The sequence below is a fragment of the Semicossyphus pulcher genome, unplaced genomic scaffold (genome assembly GCF_022749685.1).
Source record: "Semicossyphus pulcher isolate SPU_LCO1_2020_fin unplaced genomic scaffold, fSemPul1.0.p SCAF_10, whole genome shotgun sequence".
Taxonomy (NCBI): domain Eukaryota; kingdom Metazoa; phylum Chordata; class Actinopteri; order Labriformes; family Labridae; genus Semicossyphus; species Semicossyphus pulcher.
Genome location: NW_027211604.1, coordinates 10,948,242 through 10,970,447, shown reverse-complemented (window position 1 = coordinate 10,970,447; position 22,206 = coordinate 10,948,242). Strand labels below are relative to the sequence as shown.

Below are 22,206 nucleotides of genomic sequence, written 5' to 3'. Positions count from 1 at the left end.
GCTTCTGCTCTCCACACGGACTGTTTTCCTGCATACGCCTCAGCCTGCTGATACATGATTGGTCAATATTACTCGGACTACAAGCATAATACAAACAGAAACCAGAACACTTGCCTTCCCGGAAATCCACGTCCCTGCCTACAGTTTCTACATATCTATGCAGAATCTGTAAATAGAGATTACTTCAAACCAAACTGGATACAAAGCAGCTCTTTAATCAAGATTGGATTTATCAGACAGTATTAATTCACCTTAAAAATAAAGGAATGTCGGTCGCTTCAAACTGTTTATTTTAGAAAGTTCTGTTTCTGTGCTATTCTGCTGCACTGGGCAATAATCATACAACTCACTGGTCTGAAGAAATGTGCCTAAACCCTCTCCAGAAGGACACTTTGTAACATATATTAAGCGTTGACAGTCACATCCCCCACCGCTGTGACAGAAGGCGACATGGCAGCATGAATGTTGGTCACGGAGGAAAGTCGCAGGCGGTGGAGAAAAAAATGGCCGAGGGCTACTTTTAACTGTGTTCGTGTCATTTACAAATTAAGGTCTAAGTTGACGTTTTCTGTCTTCAATGCAAACGTTGCTTTGTAGAGTTTACTGATGTAAAGCACATTGAGATGAGTTATTATTCTACTGTATATAGGTGGTTGGTAGTAATGCCCGCCTCTGCAGTGCTTAATATAAAAATCGATTGTTTCCAGCTTATCAACTTATAACTATCTCTCCCCGGTCCGTCCTCATGCTGCCGTTTCCTGCTTCCATTTATTGACAGTCTCACTTTTTTCATTCTTCCCCATCCCCCCTCACTTTCCCCTTTATCTTCATCTCTGTTTCCCTCCCTCTCCTTCGTGCTGCCTCAGTGTAATGTGATCCAGGACCGATGCTGGCAGCCCCGACTGTGCCACTGCAATCTCTGCTCTGCTCCGGTTGCTAGGCAGCCTGTCTGAGACAGGGCTCGGTGATGCACCTCCCTCTCCGTCTGCCTCCCAAAAAAAAAAGAGAGAAAGAAAGAAAGGGGAGAGTGACAGGGCAATCGGGCTATTAGCCAAAATTCAGATGATCCCTCCGATTTTTCCTCTTCTCAGAATGGGCTGCTTTACATCTGCAGTGCAGCAGAGCATATTGTGAGCCTGGGGGGGCTTTAGGGGGGAGTCTGATTTGTGGAAGTACACAAACGCTAACCCACAGGACAGTGAGGCAGATCTCTGCTGTGATGCTGCCCACCTTCTGATGGAAAGCACAGTGTGCAGATTTTGTGTCATCACGCCTAGAATGAAAGCTACCATGTGTGGCTAACACAGTGGGCTGCTGGCAGGCTGCCCAGGTGTGGGATAACGGTAGGGGAGGAAGGTTACGGGGAAGAAGCGGCGTGATTTGCTGCTTCTGTGGAGCCACTATGAGTCACGGCTCTGGTGTGTCCATGTGGTTGTGGAGGACGATCGCTCTGTTCAGCGCACAATGGCTAATATTTGGAGGCTTCCTATGATGTGTTTTTACACTTGTAGGCGTCACACATGTTATATGATGTACATGATTTGCATATAGATGACCACACTTAGCTGCTGTGTCCTTGGTAGAGGAATCCCGCCAATTAACCCATTATGTTAAAAGGACATTACCACACTCTCAGCCTTATTACTGTAGCCTTTTATTTAGAGGTGTTCTGATAGCATATTTTCCTCCCTGATACCAACATTTCTGTAATAAAAACGATCAACATTCGTCGTTTTTTTAATTTAATGCTGCTAATTCTACATGAAACCTGCTGACACTAACGACTTTGTCTTAATCTGTGTGTCTGCAGAAGTACAGGTACCAGGATGAGGAGACGCCCCCCTTGGAGCACAGTCCAGCACATCTGGCTCCAGGGAAAAGTGCCGAGATGCTTCATATGAGCGACAAGAACCTCGCCGCCATGGAGGCCATACATGGCTACACACCACACACACATATCTCTCCTGTCAAGGTAGGACAAACACACTCTCACTCACTTATGTACAGTGTCGATCAATACGTAACACTATTACAACAGCAAACACTATCAGCACTTAGGAATGAGCCTGTTACTGTGCTGCAATAGACACACACATCCCTTAATACTGAACACATCATTCCTCTGCCAGCAGGTCACAATTACATCCTTCCCACAGTCAAATATATTCAGTGTGACATCACTTTGACCTCATATTCAAATAAATTCTGAGCCTCTTCAGGATGTTATTCCATCAGAGATTTCACATTTTGGCTGCAGATTAAAAACACTTAAATGTAACCAATGTTGAAGTGGATAATTGTATTGATTGGATAATTGAAGGTGATAACATTTCAAATTAAAGCTAAATGATAATGCTTGATATTAATACAAATTAGAGATAGACCGATATGGTTTTTTCAGGGCCGATACCGATACCGATTATTAGTAGTCAAGGAGGCCGATAACCGATATTTGAAGCCGATATTCATTTGCAGTAAAAGTGAAAATATTGGTGTCAAATTTTTTAATAATACAAACTCCAACACTTAACTTTGTTTAAATGTCTTTAAGCACATCAGAGCCAATTGATTAAATTGATCTCTTATCGGCCGTCAGATTATTAAAAAAAAAAAAAAAAAAAAAGGCCGATGCCGATATGCGTCAAAATGCCGAATATCGGCCCGGCCGATAATCGGTCTATCCCTAATACAAATACTGGATATGAAAGTTGTATCACTACACAGATTTATCGTCATGGTAATGTGCTTCCTTTAAAGACATAACTTTGCACTTTAAATTATGCAGTGTCTGTTTTATTCTCTAACATTAAGACTTTAATGGAAACATAATATATATATGAAGAGCCGGATCAACTTTACCCCGGCATGAACACGCATCTGGGGCAATTTGATATTAGACCTTAACAGCATCAAAGTATAAGTGGACACATGATGCCCTGAGTAATCTGATCACCTGATCGCTCTCAGGATGTGGTCAGAGATCAATCGTAGATGTGTAAGAGGAGTTCTGATTACAATGTACAGATTGAAATAAAATCGCTCATTAGATTTTCAGAGTATAAATTATAGCAACAAACAGCCTGAGTGGCACGTGAAGTGTCTGCTGCAAAGAACTGATTGATTTTTAAAGCAGTAAAATTAATCCAGCTCACAGTGCAGACACTGAGCTGCTGCACTAAAGAAGCTGTTTAAGACACGTGTCTTGCAAATGCAAAATGTAATCTAACTACAGGTCACACAGTCGGCTGACATCAGGAGGAATATGAGTCATGTTGCCTGCAGTGCATTAACAAATACAAATGCAAGCAGGTGTAAGCTATAATGCGCCCTTAATAACGATCCATCTCATATGCCCACTCATGTTATTTAACAGCCTCACCGGCTATTAAGACTTAAAAGGTCCTGTGTTTATTTGCTTTGAGGCAGGAAGTGTTTCTCTTTTCCCACATGAGAGTAAACACAAGTCCCAGAGGAGCAGATACGTCCAATAAAAAGCTCTATTTTAATAAGCAGAGAGGAGAGGCTGACTTATTGTGCCCGGCCACTGCTATTTAAAACATTTAGAGCCTGTTTAGCCACGGAGAATTTGCAGGGGCTGAGAGGGCGCTCAGCGTAGAAGACTGTCAAAGTGAAAGTAAAAGCATTGGAGAGTCAGATCCAATCATCGGATGGGGAAGTAGAGTCGGTTCCTTATGTGGCACAAAGCACACATCCAACTCTCAGAGAAAAATTGTTGAATGATCATCAAAAGGTTTTTCAAAAATCTGATTGTGTCTGGGTTATTTTGTCTCTGCTCAACATCCATTTACATCTAAAATGAGCAGAGTGACAAAGACTGCTGGGTTCTCCTTTAATGGGGATTGTTCAATGAACAAAAACGGAGAGAAAGAAGCACGGTTCATTATTTGGTTGTGGTAGTTTCATCTGTCAGTCACTGGATGTCTGTAGCCGTTTTCACATATGAGGTCTAGACATGTCTCACATGTAGCACACGGGGAGATTCCAAAACCAGAGGAAATACTAGGTTAGCTTTAGGTGAGGAGGTGCTCCTGGGTGCAGGAGGAGGAGATGAACTTCTCTGTTAAGGCGGCTGTTTTGCGTTGATATTACAACAGGTAGAAAGCAAGCAGAAAGAGTAAAGAGCAGCGACACTCTATTCAACGACAACGTCATCAACATGCCCACGCTGCGAACGGTTCGGCTCGCTCTGAAATGACTTCTGCCCTCCCACATGCAGCCCCTTCCGATAACGCTTTCACCGGTATTCACAGATTTGTCTATATAGACATTTTAGCGATATCAACGCAAAAACAACTCTCTTTACGGACGAGTCCTCATCCAGGCGCTTTACCCAGACGCCACCCCTCACTGAAACCAGAGTATTTTAAGTTCTGAGTGTAAATCAAGCAGCCACCGTAGCTGGAGGTGGTTGACAACTGTGGCGCATGTCAATCTTATTAGATAATTAAGTTATATTAGATAACATTAGGTAATATATGTTATTTTTCAGTGTATTAAACAGCATCAAAATGTGTTTGCTTTTACCAAAGGGTAGATGTGCTATCCTTTTCTGACCTCCCTCGCTGGTTTGATTCATTCCCTTTGTCCCGGTGGAGTTTGTCATCCAGCACATGCATCAAAGGGATCAGTAATTATTCACAGCTGAGGGGTGGACCATTTATTATGGTGATTGTGAGGAGGGAGACAGGCTTCTTTCCCTCAAAATCCACCATAATGAGGTAATTTAAATCTGTGTTAGAGAATTTTTTAAATGATATGTGTGCCCTCCAGTGTCTCAGCTCCATTACGTGACTCACTCAGTCATTTCCCAGAGGCTTGTGGTATCAGGAATTCTGACTGCCAGTCTGTCTGTGAGGTCACATACAGGGAATATATGAGGCTAAATCATTACATTATAAGTAAGATGGTTTGCAATTGAGATCACAAAAAGCGTAGTGTACTGTAAAGGCAGGTGATATTTCATATTTTCCATATCGCTTAATTTGATGAAAAGACAATGAATGTATTTCCTAAGCAGCCACAGTCTTATGTAGCTTATTCCTCTGTGCAACAGATCTCCATTGTAAAAACTAGGGATGCACGATATTGGATTTTTCTGCCGATATCCAATATGCCGATATTTTACAACTCATTTAGCCGATTACCGATATTTTTTTCCCGCACACCTAATTGCAGAGATCATCAACTCTCTTCTGTATAGGAATTAGCGTACAGTACAATGGTGATACTCTTATCACATTTGTTAACGGTCGGGGTGACGGGTCTTGAGATGGTTAATCAAGTTTGTAGTGTTGGCTCCTCCTCGCATCACCGAAGCTGAGCTGAGCAGTCATTGCAAATAGCAGTTTTGCTATCTATTTCGGACACTTTGAAAAACCTCCACACCACGGACATTTTGGCTTCTAACTCTCTCATGCTGCAGGTAGACACACGTGACGTCATCACGCTGCGCCGCACAGGTCTTCTTCGCTCCGGGGACATTGCGTCGAGGTTGGGCATTTAATCAAGTATGCAGCAGCCCATTATTTTATCGGTTAATTATATCGGCGGATATCGGCATGTTGGCCTAAAAATGAACTATCGGATATCGGCGTGTTGGCCGATTCATTTTTAATCCAATATCGGCCGATACCGATAACGTGCCGATAATATCGTGCATCCCTAGTAAAAACTATTAAAAATGTTATATTAATATTAAAAATATTAAAAACTATTATTAAAAGTCAAGTCACTGCAAGCTTATATAGGCCAATATCACAAATGTGCCTCAAGGGGCTTTATAACCTGTATGACCCTCGATTCTTAGATCCTGTATTCAGAAAAGAGAAACTTTCCCAAAATACTATTTTAACAAGAAAAAAATATCATATCTTTACAGTTATCTTCTACAGTGCAGTTCTCTGTACCTTGAATGACTGTTTATCGCACATCACATCCCGCCGCGAAGCAATTAATTCCCCCAACAAATGCACAAGAGCACTTACTCTCGTTAAAGTGAAGCTAAAAGCACTTTAAGGGCATTTCTGAGACTTCTGATGAGAGTCGTCTGAGAAACTTTCAATAAAAATGGTCCGTTTGGGCCTTCAGATGGAGATTTGTTGTCTGGGAAAGCATCCACAGTCTGGTTATTTTACTTAAACAGGATACTTACAGTGACCTGCAGTGTTAGCAATTAAAGCGTGGGCAGTCTGCACTTCCGCATCCGAATGTGTTAGAAGGAGGAAACACTTCAGTCAAGGACCTTCATCAGGCACCAAAAGTAGAAGATTTCTTTAAATATACACAGGAAGCAAGTTCCCCCGCAGGATGTTAGTGTCCAGTCTTTGCACAGACAAATCATCTTACCTGCTGAAATATACATCAGTGTTGTCACTATCGAGTGGGACAAAGTGCATTTTGCTGGACGGGTGCTTTGTACATGCGGTCTGTGATTAAGGCAGAAGCAGAATCATCACTACAAGGCAGCCAAGCTAAAGAGGATAGCATGACTTTGTACCATAAATCAGCTGTGTATTAATGTGTTTCCTCGCATGCTTCAGGCCGAGGAGCTTTCTTACTTTAAAAAGAATACATTTAGGTTCAGCACCATAGTTAGAACTGAAACTATACAGAAGCAGCACTGCTGCGTTTATTCACTGCGTTGTGTGGGCTGATAGTGTTTCATGCGTCATGTAATCTACACTGCCCAGTACTTGATGTGGGTTTCCTTCTTTTATAACAGAATTTGCAGCAATAATTTTCACATTCTGTTATTTGACTTTTCAGGGGTTTGTTTCCTATTTAAACCAACAAAGGGAAAAAGCAAGTCTGAGGCACTAGAACTACATATTGTTTTATATTTCATCTTTTATGTGCAACGTCCCTGTTTCAATTCCAGCAGGAGACCTTTGTTGCATGCCATATTATCTGTGTGACAAGCACACTATGTATCTACCCTGAGTGCCAGCATCTAGAGCATTAAATTCATTCTGAAACCCATAAATGTGACAGCGATGCTTAAGCTTAGTTTGCATTTGGAGTTTCTCTCTGACAATGACAGATCTAAGATCTATATGAATGTAATATGGATGGTTTCTTTGGTTTCTTTAGAGCACAAAAGCACTTGAGACTGGGGGAAGTGTGGTTTGAAAGTAGGCTGAAAAAATGTCCTACATATTGTCCCTCAAGATAAAGCCGCTCTAGGTAATAGTTGCGCAAAAAAGGACGAGTGTTATAAGCTTAAATCATCAAGTCACATCCATCCAAACAAAGACAATTTGAAAAAATAAAACTTAAACAGGTGATCAGTGTGTTACTCGATCAAAAATCAAGGGCAGCATACAAAGCGGTCTTATAAACACAGAGTACGTGACGTGATGGGGAAAGTAACTAAAATCTAAATTGTAGCAACAGAAACGCTGCAACAAAATTCCATAAGAAGGATTTTTTTCCCCATCACATGAAAGGAAACATGTTGATGTTGTTCTCAGTGTTTTGGGATCCAGGATTGGCCTTATTTCTATTTGTGGAATGCTGCCATTATTTATGAAGTCTTGTATTTTTCTTCAGGGACAAGTGAATGCACTAAGAAATATAAAAGTCTGGCCTCACTTAGTTCAAAGTGAATTGTTTGCATGATTTTATGACAGCGGTCTGCATCTTTGAATAGTTATGAAAAAATGCATAAAAACAGCCCGATCCCAGGCTGATGGATGACTGTACACAAACACTGTTGGAGCCATTTTGTTCCTTTTTCCACTTGTCAGTAAACATGATCATACTGTGTGTTCAGCGTCATGTTACGGGGACACGCAAGTATGAATGTATGATGAGTCTAAGTGTAAGGGTTAGGGTTAAACTAACTGGTAGTGATGATAAAGATGAGTGATTTTTTTCACACCACAAGCATAAAAGCGTAAAATACGAATAAATTCCCCACCCATGAATCTTGAAGCTTTTACGTGTCTAAAAAAGGTGGTAGCGAAGAAGTTACACTTTAATAAACATCATCACGTCAAAGTTAGAAGCTAAATGTAGATGACATTTAATGTGCCCATGAATTAGAGCAGCCTAATGTTATCATTAAATGTCTTTATTTGTAAAGATTACCTTTCCAAACAAAATGTGTAAGAACTGCATGTTCTGTTGCCATGGAGATTATTTTCTTCAATAGCCCAAAATCCACTGGATTGCTTTTTATTGAGGTAACAAGGGGCGATCCTAACTTCCTGGTTGGCCTACAAAAATGTGCCCTCCCTGTAGCAATCTATTGCCTCCTCAAACAATGTCACGATAGCCTAATGGTGGCTCAGATGTTGGTTTTAGGACCCTCTGTGTGATATGGTGACTTCAGCTGACTCACAGGCCGCATTAATGCGCTATAATATTCCTGTTTGCTTTTCTATTTTCACGTCTCTTGTGCTTCTACCCCGCTCTCCCTGCTCGTGTCTGGTTTCTGACAGCAGGTTAAGGTGGTTATAAGCAAAAGGCGTGCCTGTTTGAACCTTTAAAAAAAGTCTTTATTGGGGCATTGTGGTTAGATAAATTAGTGCTAGTTAGACCTTAGTTAGAGCTCTAGTGTTTGCTACTGTAAGAACAAATAGGCATGTGCAGCTGAGCAAGTACTCAAGTCCTTAATGTCTCCAGTGTAGCCATAATGATATCAGGACAGAGAGATGCACAGAGTATCTGTAAATATCCGGATCAGCATGAATCCACCTTCCAGGTAGTCCTCCTTGGATCAGCAAATACAGCTGTCCCAACATTCATACTTTAATGACGTGTTTTGCTGCAATATAAAAACTTTTCCAGAGGGAGAGAAAACGTCTCCTGACATGTGAAAATGCTGCACTGCTGCTATTTGTAAAATTCATAGGCACAGGCTGCATTGTTTAAAGTAGCAGCTTCTGCCGTGCAGTGCAAAATCCATTCTGCTTTAACGGGCAGCACAGTCCCACTCGTTTACTGGTAACCCATTGTAGATAAGCGGTTTCTGATTGGTCTATCAATAAGCTATTAATGACTAAGGTGGAAAGAGATACGATATCGTAAATCAATATGTCATGTTGTGCATTTCCTGTTATGTTAATGTTTTTTTTATTTGTGAATGACTTTGTTATAGTCACTGCACAATATGATCAGGTGAATAAATACAGGTACACATGATGTGGTTGCATAATTGTTCTGTTTTAGTCATTTAAATATCTATAATTTCATCACTTGATTCTTGTTGTTAAAATGCATGTATTTATAGCCACTGTTACACTTTCTATGCAGGCCATGTCTATAATGATAGATGCTTTGATAGAGAGCACACTTTATTCTTTGTATAAGCTGGAAGCTCCTTATGTTTTTACAAATTGCATGTATTGTATGTATCAAGCATAAAGGGAAATTTACACTATTGGCAGTTAAACTATCATATCCAAAGCATATAGCAAAAGCTTATTACGGATTAGGATAGTATGAGAATAATGGAATAATATAAATTCAGGCTGGTTAAGTGGAGCTATGTTGTGAACCCAGAGTGTTTCATTGATTAACATGTCAGCATCCTCTCTGATAAGGGGGAAAAAGACTAAGTGGTACCCATTGTTCTCCCCCCTGTACCCCTCGGCATGCCCCGCACAATTACCCTCTCCCTTCTGTTGTTTTGCAGCCTGTGTTGATGTCTACGGGACACACTCCAATGTACACCTCCGCTGTTTCCACACTGGTAAGAGCACAGCGATCCGTGCCGCTCCGTCACCCTGAACCTGAAACGGCAGCAGCATCCTCAGTCACCATCATCACTCTGATTTGTGTCCTCATTTCCTGTCTTTGCTGGTTTTTTGGTGTCACTCAAAGTTTGGCGAGACAGACAGCTGCCCGTTCAACTTCATTTTTATCTGTGCTGCCAGAGTATGAGGTCATCTGTTTTCTGATGATATCAATGTGCTCATACTCATTGTCATTCAAATCTCCTTTGTCTGACGGATTGGTTCCGGCTGCATTTAAACTTGTTGTGCTTCCATCACACTATAATGTTGAACACCTTGTTGTGTCGTATGTATACTCCTATTCTTATATTCTAACTAAATGAAGTAATATAAGTGAGTAAAGATAAAGTTTTCACTGTTAAAGCTGTAGAGGCATGTTGAAGGAGCCATGCAGCATGAGGGTTTGATAGACAGAATCTTTTTGCAGGGCAGACTGAAACCTGTAGGTGTCAGTGTTACACTGTGCACAGCTGTTTTCATGGCACTGAACAGAAGGCCATGCTGCTTTCTAAATAACAGTTTATAATCAGACAAGTTGCAGTAGTCTCGTGTTCCATGAATTGCTCAAAGGATTGTGTTGAAAAAATAAGTATAAAGTGGCAGAGTAAACCTAAAGTGTCATTAGTTTTTAATTGACCTTAAAAAACAAGAAGCAAATTATCATTTATGATTTGAATAAGTCAGAAAAGTCACAAAAGAGCACTTGAGAGTTACTTTTAAAGGGAAAAGTCAGGGTCATTGGAGGAAGTGGACCATAAATTCTGTCTCTCTGTCTGTGTTGTAGTTACTCTTGTAACTATTCATCATCTCTTGTCTTTGTCTGCTTGCCCTGACCTTGAATGCACCCCTTCTATAAGTGTCTGCTTATAATTAAACTGTTTAACATAAGGGACATTCTGCACCCTGCAGCATAATGTCATCACACACCTTACACACATAAACACAAGTATTTCATTCTGCATATCGCATGCATTCAATATCCTACACTGGTTTGTATGTACTGTCTCTGAGATGCATTGCAGTAACGCCTCTGTGTGTGTGTGGGTATCTGTGCAGCCGGTGTGGTTGTCATTGATGTGTAGGTGGTGTCGTCGTCAGTCCGTCTCTTTATTGCTCTAATGGTTGTGGGGTTTGCCAGTACCACTCCAGGCCCCATTGATTTATGGGTAGGATTGTCTCTGGAAGCTCTGCAATGGTTTGGCAAAGCAAGAGGAGGTCTTTGGGTTATGCACATGATTTAGCGAAGAGGTGCTTTAGCTTCAAATCACATCTATTTTATTTTCAAACTTAAAGCGTAATGTAATTAGATTTTTTTGGTTCAACACTGCACAGAATTTTGATATTGATCCGGGCTTATATTAATTAATCTTTCTACATCTTTCTCTCTCTATGACTCTCTCACTTTATAGTCCTTCTATCATGGGGCTACATAAATTGCAGTGATCACATTCTGTTCTTACGCGATGAAAATACTACATCTATACACCAGATTGTACACATACTACAGCATTCAGAGAGTTCCATACAAGGAGGCGAATCCAGTTTTTGCTTCCTGTGATCATAAATAATCGAGTTAAGGAGGCTTGTTTCTAAAAACCACCGCTAAGCTAATGAGCGTAACGTCTTAAACCTCCAGTGTTGCAGATATTTCTCGAACTTTGCAGTGAATCCCACAGGCATCTAATTATTAAGCCAGGCCTGGCCAGCTTTCAGGATACTTTCACATTTCACATGAATTTCACATAGAGACATAAAAGAAGCATCCCTCGGTGTGTGTGTGTGACTCTGCTAACTACCCTTGAGGCAGCACTCAAACTTTTTTCCCTGACAGAGATCTGTCTCAAAAGGTTTTCTTAAGGAAGCTGGTGGTTTTTTTCCGGTGCATAAGGTACATTTATCTTTAACAGATTGGAGTTATTGAACTGAAAGCGTTACGCAACACATTTGCCATTCATTTTTCATTTGACGAGCCAGGAGTGAGAACCAGCAGGCACAGAGCGCTTAGTGAAGACCCCCACCGCCCAGTTTATCTTACACTCTGTCTCTTCGAATAATAAATGATGCCTATCACTTTCTCTCCTCGCTAACAACAGAGCTGTTCCCATACATAATACTTTCACACAAATCCTCCTCAAACAAAACCCCTCTAAGGAAATGTTTGACACTCCAACGTGGCAAAAAAAAGGCAGTTGTTTTTAATGTAAGGATTCAATTACTGTTTTCTATAGTGTTTCCCTGAGAGCTCTCCATGCTCCCCTCCCCTCTCAGCTCTGCACTCTTGTCTGCTTCGTATCTGGTTTCTATCTTCATTCTCTCCGTCCTCCTTACTTTTCTTTAATAAATGTTTAAATATGTCCCCGCAGCTTCGGTGTAATTACAGTGCAGCAGCAGCTCAGCTCCTTTGGGAAGGAGTGGGGAGAAAGAGAGAGAGAGGGAGGAAAAAATATACGCATGCAAAAAGAGGAGGAGAGAGCTGTTCATGCTGAATGGCGGAGTAAGACTGATAGAGAGGGCCTTGCAATTTGAAGGGTGAGAAAATTAGATAGGTAGACCGAGGAATTTATTTAACAAATTGAGTACGTCAGCTGACAGCTTGTCCTTCAGCGCGTCCTTACATAAGTCTGTTCAGCGTGCATGCTTATGTTGGTGTGTACGTGTTTGCGTGTGCATTACATGCCTGTCGATCCATCTGTCGTTAAATGAGACAGCCTGAGCGAGCTGTGAAAAATAGATAAAGATTCAAACGAGAATTTCACTCTGATCCTTACTAGTATTCGTTTGTAATGCATTGATAGTTTGCGGAAAAAATACATGTAGCGTACATACAACATTTCTTTTGGACCATCCAAGCCTATTCTTAACAATTATTGTCTTTCAAGTGTTGTGCTGTCCGTGGTGCTGAATTCATTGGCAGCAGAAGGGCTCTAAGGCTGAAGCAGGACTGTAATGGCAGTCCTTATGAAGGTTTTGGATCAATGCTGCCTAGAAACATTTGATTGTGATGACATTGGGAACATTTTTCTGCTTTTAAATCAAAGCAGAATTGCAGTAGAACCTGATTCTTAAACAACTGGACTTTTTTTTTTTTACAGTATAGCTTTTGAATGTAAAGATTCTTGCAGATTCTTACACCAAGCCCCTCTTCAGGCAGGCAGAGGTGAGCCTTGAGAGAAAGAGAAATCTTCATCATAACAAAATTCAGCCACTGATACAGACTACATCTGACAGAATACAACTACAAACAGTAGCATTACTTTCAGACTATTTCTACAAGCTAAACAAAATGCAGCAAGACAGACAATCAAGAGGAAGGACTCTGACCTCTGAACTCCAGACCAGAGCAAAACTTGATTGACACCCTTCATCGAGATTTAAGAAACATATTGAACTCTTGGATTAAGAGAGGGAAAAGTGTTGCCAAGAGAAAAATTAGAGAACCCGGCTTAGCCAAGAGTTGGACAAGACAAAAAAAAGAGTACGCTGACATGAAGGAATTGACCAAAGGAAGGACAAAGAAACATTTAGTCAGCAACGAGAAGTTTACGAAGGAGCTGCAGCAGGAGAGAACAAAGAGCAAGCTTCTCCAAGAAGAACTGGAGAAATCTAAAAGGTGTATACAATAGCCTCGCCCGGAAGTATGATACCGAGGTCCCCGCTGTCAGACAGCAGGTTGACTTCCTTAATGGAGAACTTGAGAAGGAAGTCCAGACTCATGCAGACAAGGTTTTGGAGTACGAGCATATCATCTCTAACCTTATGGCTGAGAGGGAGAAACATATGCCTTCCCAAACAGATATCTGTGAGGAAAAGCATGAGACTGAGCCGTGCCAGCAGGAGGAGAATGTTGAAGACTCTCAGGATAAGACCTTGAAGCAGGAGTTGTCCCTCCAACTGAAGTTCAGGAGAAGGTTGAAGACTCCGAGACAACCGAAATCCATGAGTCATCCCTCCCTGATTCACCGGCAGTTGGACTCCAGGAGGTGACTGACGACTCTGCAGACTCTGGAGAAGTCACCCCCAACTGATTTTCAGGAGGAAGTTGTCCCCGTCCCAGAGACTAAAAAGAAGTCACTGTGGAAGAGGTTTAGACACTTTATGTATGTGAGGAAACCGCAGGAGTGGAAGAGGAACTCATCCACAACTCCTCACCCCGATCCCTCTGACCCCTCCTTATCCCCCATCTAGCCCCACCCCCATCAAGTTTGAATTAAATTGTTCACAGAAAAAATCTGTTAAATGACATTCATATAATGACGTTTTAACTGTTAAACAACTCATTCATTCAGTATTTGATATAGAAAAAGCATTCAATGTACAATAAGGGGCACATGAAGTAAATCTCACTAAAAGAATATGTTTAATAACACAGTGGTTATACTACTTCAGCCGTTACATGTCTCCTTTTAATTATACCCGTTTCTAACTCTTAAGTTTACATGTGGTGGTTCACATTTTCACCATACTTTTTTCATAATGGCAACCAAACCGGCCATTTTTTTTCCTGTTAAAGCTACAGTAGGCAACAGTACTTCATAAGAATTTGGTTAAACATTTTGATCATTGCATTTCCCGAACGACATCAAATTGAATTGATGTTAATTGCTGATCTGTGACTGTGAGCGCCCGCCCCTTTGTATGCTTTTTAAAAACATTCATCCGGTCTGAATCAAACAACCAATCAGGGTTAGCTTTCCACGTAACTAGTCAGTAACAGTGACTCTGTACGAACTAAAACATCCCGGCTTCTGCGTGACTTGTGTCAGCATTTCCATTAGAATGTTGCTCACTGCCACTTGGACTTATTGTGGTGAAATGTTTGCAAAGACTCCGGATCCTTACTTAACAAGTTTGCCTTTTATCTTAAAACAATATTATTTGCTAATTTTTGCTTAGTATCAACAACAACATTGTAGATTATAAACAAGGCGAAGAATAAAAAGCACAGGTGACTAAAAGAATGTAATGTGAAGCTACATCTTTCCACCCTCGCTGCCAACACTGTGTTTAGCCAACAGCCTTTCAGTTCCAAGTGCTCCCTAAGACAAGACGGGCCAGAATGAGCTGCTTGTCCTTCTAAGTTCAGCCAAAGTATAATTCCTCCCCCTCTCAAATCACCAACGCCAACATTATACAGAGAGACAGCTAAGTAATTGCCATCAAACTTTCCTGCTCGCTGCTCTTTCCCTGAATGGTGGGGGCGGGAGGAGTACAGTACAGAAGCAGCAGAAAATATGAACTGCGTTCTCGCTGAGCACAGACCAGCAGCAGGGAGGCAGCGCTATCGCAGTCCGCTGCCACAGATGATGAGGAAGGGAAGGATCCGTTTGCGAATGCTCCTTTTTACTCTGGATGAGTGATTTCTGAAGACAGGACGGCTGTGTTGCAGATAACGAGCCTTTTCAGCGATGAGTAATTTTTATAACGGGAGCCTTGGTTTCGAGGATGGTAGAGGGCTTCCTCAAATGAAGTATCTGGAAAGACTCAGCAGGAGGAAGAAGCTGAATGGGCTGTGCTCTTTGTGATTTTGGACTTTAAATTGTATTAAAGGGTATATTTTGTGTATAGAGCATGCTAACTATAGTGTTCTATTTGTTTTAATAGAGAGGAAAGCAAAGCTGAGAGAGCACGTTTTAGGTTAAAATAGATTTCTTTTAATTGGGGCAGTCTTGACGCTCTGTGGTTGTGTTATGGCAGGGCCAAGTAATAATGGCTCCCTTTGCAATAAGGCATTTGTGGTGCTGAGAGCGCAGGCTAACTCTTTGAGACACACGCTTGGTGGGTGTGTGTGCCATTTTTTGAGGTGAGCGGGGTTTGCTACCAGTACCAGGAGTGATTTATATTTTATCACTGGAGCAGAATGTTCATGTCCGTGTGGTACGCCAAAAAGATGGGCTGCCGGCTCCTCGACAATGTTCGGAAAGCCAAGAAACATCGACATCATAGGATGGTAAGCATGTTGTAAAACATGTCATGTCACTGTGCTGAGTTGCTGTGTTACTTAGGTGAAGACCATTGCTGCTCTTAGGGGCCATGGTGGACATTTTATTCACTGTGAGCCTGGGTAATCAAATTTGGTAAACTAATCAAATCCTCCTCTGGCTGTGTGTGTGTGCATGTTTGTGAGTCCTCCTCTAACGGTGTGAACATGCAGTTTCTGTCATTATTATAACAACAAACCAGGAGCTGCAGTTGCCCACCAACTCCACATGCCCACAGCCCACACATGCAAGTACGCATGCACATTTTCCTGCACTCCACAGATATATACGTGGGATTTATTAAGGAGCCAATGAGTGAGCGATTTGCATAATGTGCCGTCCAAATTAACCTCTGTCACATCCTGCACTTAAACCCACACATGAGTGCAGAGGCGGCTAAATCACCAGCCATTCAACCTAGCTAGCGCCACGTCACACAGCACTTTACAAAAGTCTTCTCATTTCCATTCTCAGAGCAGAGCAGCAGGTACGCTAAAACTGTGCACTACCCATAATGACGGCCCGGTGCTTAAAACCTCGACTTTATCAAACATAAAGCGGTAGTTTGACATTGCGTATTTCAGCAGAGGTCACTATTCTGCTTATTGACCGGATGGCTTTTATGAGTTGAACGCTTTCCTGCTGCTGCAGCTGCAGCAAGGTGTGCAGGACATGCAGCGTGAAAGCTTCTCTAATGCCACCTTTGGTTTGCAGCCAGTCATCTCTGATGATAGCGAAGAATTATTAGCAAACTTAGACAGCAGCTGGTGTTTGAGAATTAACTAAAAAGATGAATGTCAATATTATCGGCGTTATTTCACTCCTACTAAAAATGTCCATCAAATTGAATGGGACGCGTGCGTGCAGAGAATGGAGCATGAGCCTCAGAGAGCGTGCCAATATGCAGGTACACGTGTACAGAGCAGCACAGATCGATCAGATGACCGAGGAGTCTGCGTGTGCAGAACAATGTGCAGCTACGCCTACCAGAGGCTGAATGGTTTCCAGTGTTTAAGTGCCAGTACCAATTATTCATCCAACCTTCAAATGGAGAAAAAACTTGATTTATACACGCTGCTTCACGGTCCTGCTGCGACGTTTGTTTGCTGATTTCAAATCTGTGAATCAAGTAAAGAGAAAAAAAAGTTTGATTTGTCTTTGAATGTACAGTTTACATCGCTTAGCTCGTTGCATATGAATTCATCAAGATGCAAGGGTCCGGACTAGGTGTGGATAGATGGAGCCGCTGCTTGTAGAGACATGGCAGAGGACGGCTTGTCTGAATAGGTGGTGTTAAAATATAGGTGGGCAGGAGCAGCCAAACAGTGTAAATCCTAACAACCCCGACGTCAAACGGCTTGACAGAGCAGAGAGAGAGCAGGAGAGGACTCTGTCAAAAATCCCTGCAGGGAGAGCGCCTGCTCTGGGCTAACAGTTCTGCTGGCTACACTCATTATTTCTGTCTCTGGATGAGGATGTGTTTGACGTAATGTTCAGCAGCACGGCCTGTTGGACACAGCTACGTGGTGGAGCTTTACACAGGTAATCAAACAGAGTGCATTACAGCGGAGTATCATTAAGACTGTAGGATGACCATTAACCCCTCTCTTAAACGCTAGGCGTCCCTCATGTGGGTGTATGTAGACTCAAAGAAAATACAAATGTAAAAACTTTCCCTCTTCTTCTTCCTTGACAACTTAAATCTCTGAGAGAGTACAGACTGCGTGAAAACATACCTTCCTATTGCATCACATAAAAATCACCAGGTAAGAATGAGAATTTTTTTTTGAAGCTGAGAAAATGTGTTCAGTTGTGGCTGCGTGGTTATTTGTGCGTGTCGGAGCTGTCGGGTCTGTGAAGGTCAGCCGGCTGATTTTATGCTGCTGGTTGCTGTTCTGTAAGCACTTTTGATGCCGAGGTCTTTCCCATGCTAATCAGCGTGGCACAGAGCAATGACAGCGATAAAGTTGAAATGGGGAATTCAGGCTGTGTTCTCCAAAGAGTACAGCGCATAATGGTGGATTTACATCTCCCAACATCAGATAGCCTGATGATGAAAGTAAATCCTTGAAAGCGGCATGAAACGATGGGGATGTATTGTAAGGAAAATGGCTTTAGAAGACGAGCGTGTAGAGGTTAACTGTCACACTTTAGATGAGCTGAAAGAGAGGAGTCCCGACGGGCAAACCCAAACCATATCAATGCAATAAAACGCCGTCCTCTCTCACTCACTTTACAGGCTTCTTTGTATAGTGTTCCTAATGAATAAGTGGCGCAATTGATGCTTTACTATGCTCAAACCAACATTCCCAAGACCTTCAAGCGAGCCGACATTACACTCATTGATAAAAATACCGCCTTGTTTCTTCATTATCCTCAGAGTGGGCTGTGAGACTGCCACCCTGTGCTGTCACTGCAGCTGCACATTCATCAGCAATGTTTAAAATGACGATCCAAAAGGAGGCTTGTCCACAGCCGTCACCAGATTCACGCTCACTTTCATGCAACCATTAGCTACACCGAGATAACCGCGGATCAAAAAACATGGGGGCTAGCATGAAATATTTCTGTGTCCATGGCGTGTGGAAAATAACAAATTGCTCTCCCGCAGCGCTATCCTTTATCAGAGTGACAACCACAACAGAATGAGAGTAGTGTTATCACAGTTAAGAGCTAAAATGGCTCTTGGCTGTGTGTGTGTACGTTTCAGGGATATATTGAGAGCTCATCCAGGAGCTGCCACATCTTTGAGTTTCTGCCATAATTTCTTAATAATGTTTCCTGTCTCTCTCTGCCTCCAGGGAAATACTCCTCCAGTGGTGGTGAACACGGATACACTCGATGGCTCCCCATATGTAAGGATTATGTTTAATCTCTCCTTTATTGTATTATGATGTTAGGCTAAAGCACGTGACTAACTGAACTGCCTATATTCAGTCTGTATTATCAGTAATTCCGTTCCATTCACAGCATCCAGGTACGTCTTCGCCCATTGTTTCAATCTGAATGATAACAGTAATTCATTTTAGTCCTCTTTAATTAAAACGAGGTTTCCTTGTTTTATTCACATCCGACAGAAAGGACGCATTACTCCATCTGAGTCCAGCTTCTTTAAACCTTGAGCATATTGTCAGGAATTGTAAAGGATGAGAGAACGAGGCTTCTCAGAGAAAAGCCCTCCATCACAAAGCAGATTTTTTGCACCGCAACAGCACTAAGAAAAGTTGTTTTCTAGGTCAGCACTAAAACAGTGAAGCCTGAAGTTCTTTAAATTCCCTCTTCCTCAGAGACTTGCTTAATTGCGGAGGTAAAGCTGATGTGTAGCAAAGTTTTTTAGCCAGAAGATGAATAGAAGAATAGTTTATCAACCACGCAGGTTGGTCAACAACTACAGTATGTCGAAGAGGAGAACAGATATCTTGGATCAAATTTAGTGGGCAGAACATCTGGTTAAGGGATTCAATGATGGTGTGTTCAGGAACTGATGGGAAATACTGATTCCAGGACATTCAAGACAGTTGCAATAATGCATTATTTTTGCCAGATCTCACTTATACAAACTTGCGTTATAAAATAAAATGTTCTCTACATTAAACTAAAACTCCTTCCCGACAGGTGAATGGAACAGAAGGGGAAATCGAGTATGAGGAGATCACACTGGAGAGAGTGAGTGTGAGAAAACGTTTTTTTTTTCGTCTTCAATTTTCAAACCACACTGAACGGCCATGATGTGAATAATAATGTGCTGGTGTTTGTATTTTCTCCTGCAGGGTAACTCAGGCCTCGGCTTCAGCATAGCAGGAGGAACAGACAACCCCCACGTGGGCGACGACCCCAGCATCTTCATCACCAAAATCATACCTGGAGGAGCCGCAGCTCAGGATGGACGGCTCAGGTAAATTGACTGACACTTAAACACTACCGCTAACACAGCTACACAACTGTTCATTTTAGGTCCAAATACGGCTGGGCAATATGACAATGTATATCATATGTGTTTTTCTATATCGCCTCTATCATGATGCTGCTTTACGACTATTTGTACGTCATTTTGCTTTACGTTCTAATTCTGCACGTGGGAGTGAACCTGGAGGGAGGCGCTGTTTATTAACATGGACTTTAACATGCAGAAAAGGACTCAGGCTCAGCACAAGCGAAACTGAAACTCAGTACTTTTCATTTGTCAAGTATTGAACTCACACAGGATTATCCAAAAATGGGCTTTACCATGTGGTCATTTCATATAGACTAATTATTTGTTACATTACCACATGATATATTGTGATACATTTTGTGATAGAGATATGAAAAATCCAATATCTTGATAGATGAGCCTAGGGATGCACGATATTAGATTTTTTGCCGATATTTTACAACTCATTTAGCCGATTACCGATACCAATATTTTTTTCCCGCACACCTAATTGCAGAGATCATCAACTCTCTTCTGTATTGGAATTAGCGTACAGCATAATGGTGATACTCTTATCACATTTGTTACAACGGTCGGGGTGACGGGTCTTGAGATGGTTAATCAAGTTTGTAGTGTTGAAAGACTTTGCCTTGGCTCCTCCTCGCATCACCGAAGCTGAGCAGTCATTGCAAATAGCAGTTTTGCTTTCTATTTCGGACACTTTGAAAAACTTCCACACCACGGACATTTTGGCTTCTAACTCGCTCATGCTGCAGGTAGACACACGTGACGTCATCACGCTGCGCCGCTGAGGTCGTGCATTTAATCAAGTATGCAACAGCCCATTATTTTATCGGTTAATTATATCAGCGGATATCGGCGTGTTTGCCGATATCCAATGGTTCATTTTTAAGCCGATATCAGCCGATACCAATAATGTGCCGATAATATCGTGCATCCCTAGATTAGCCATATCACCCAGCCCTAAGTCCACAGCATTACTACAGCCTGCCACGCTTGTCAAAGTTACATCACAAAGGACCTGCCATTTAAAGTCAAGCCCTGAACGCCTCAACACAACAAATATCTTCTCTACCTTTATAGGCCTTTCAACATTTTATTTACTCTTTCCATTTGCACTGAGAGTGAAAAGACAGCTTACGTTTTTTAAAGGTTGATCGCAATAAGATGATTGGCTCAATGAGCATGTTGCAAAATCTAATTGGTTTAACTTAAGCCTGAAAGCCCTCCATCAGCTCACTGAGTTGGAAGCAGGAAAAAGGATGAAGGAAAATAGAGAGAATGTAAAGAACTAAGAAAGAGTGAGCATGAAGATAGTGATCCTGATCAAAGTTTTACTATAATTCATTTGTTAGGCTAAACCCTCATGCAGCCCCCAAGATTTATTTTAGTCTTACTAAATATTAAACTATAATTGTCATGGCCATGAAATCAATTTGAAACACATGAATGGAGCAGCGATAAGTGGAGTTTTTATGTCCTCGGAGGAAGAATGTGTACGGCTGAAAATTGCTTTTTTCATCAAAATCTTTTTGCTTCTCTTTTGCACACAGGCTGTCACTTGCACTGCACATATCAAATCCTCATCACTTTCAAGAACAGTCCACACAAAGAGAGCTATACTGCAGCTTACCCCTGTGCTAGATCAATAGCAGGGGGGTTAACACCATCTTTAATATTGGATACTGAAAGTCGGGGGAAGGCCAGATGTTCGTGTTGAAACTGAATCCCCAATATTGCGATAGCTGGAGATTGACTTACCCCGACCTCTACTGGTGGAGGATTAGACTCAATTTCTTCACCAAAACAAAACCTCATGGTGTCTTCTCTCCCTCCCTCCTACCATCTCTCTTCTCATTTCTTAGTGTGAACGACTGCATCCTATTTGTGAATGATGTTGATGTGAGAGAGGTGACACACAGCCAAGCTGTTGAGGCTCTTAAGGAGGCAGGTGCTATCGTCCGCCTTTATGTCCTCCGCAGAAAACCAGCAGCAGAGAAAGTCACCGAAATCAAACTCATCAAAGGGCCTAAAGGTATGTTAAAGTGTGGACCGGTGTACAGCCTCACTGCTTTTTGTTGCAGGCTTAAGAATGCTTTATACCCGGCTAAGCTGTGCCCTCTGGATTTAACAAATCAGCTCCGTTAACCCGTACCTCCTCTGCTCACTCTCCGCCTCTCTCATCCCTCCCTTTCCCCAGGATTAGGTTTCAGCATTGCTGGAGGGGTGGGAAACCAGCACATACCAGGAGATAACAGTATCTATGTCACCAAGATCATTGAAGGAGGCGCGGCTCATAAAGACGGCCGTCTGCAGATCGGGGACAAGATCTTAGCGGTTGGTCACTCAAATGTAATAACTGTTACCACGCAGATATGCCCACACACATACACACACGTCACTAACAGCATCAGACGCTCACCTTTAAGCACACAGGCAGACTTTCACACACACACTCACATGCTTGTGTGTATAAGCTGCACTGATGTAGCAGGAGCCAGCTGTAATTTTCATGGCCTGGAATTACTTTCATTAA

At 42.0% G+C, this 22,206-nt stretch overlaps 1 protein-coding gene across 6 annotated transcripts in view; it reads left to right on the top strand.

The window, feature by feature from the left end:
* Positions 1-22,206, top strand: part of LOC138603684 (disks large homolog 4-like) — a 64,640-nt gene that overhangs the window by 29,276 nt on the left and 13,158 nt on the right. Inside the window, exons 2-8 of one of the 6 annotated variants that reach the window (XM_069675569.1) lie at positions 1,811-1,972; positions 9,659-9,715; positions 18,538-18,591; positions 19,352-19,408; positions 19,507-19,631; positions 21,536-21,705; positions 21,871-22,022. In XM_069675569.1, the coding sequence (XP_069531670.1) occupies positions 1,811-1,972; positions 9,659-9,715; positions 18,538-18,591; positions 19,352-19,408; positions 19,507-19,631; positions 21,536-21,705; positions 21,871-22,022 (777 nt within the window). Of the gene's footprint in view, positions 1-1,810; positions 1,973-9,658; positions 9,716-15,615; positions 15,706-18,537; positions 18,592-19,351; positions 19,409-19,506; positions 19,632-21,535; positions 21,706-21,870; positions 22,023-22,206 lie in introns of those variants that run through there. The other 5 variants (XM_069675594.1, XM_069675577.1, XM_069675586.1 and 2 more) reach the window with 5 other exon arrangements.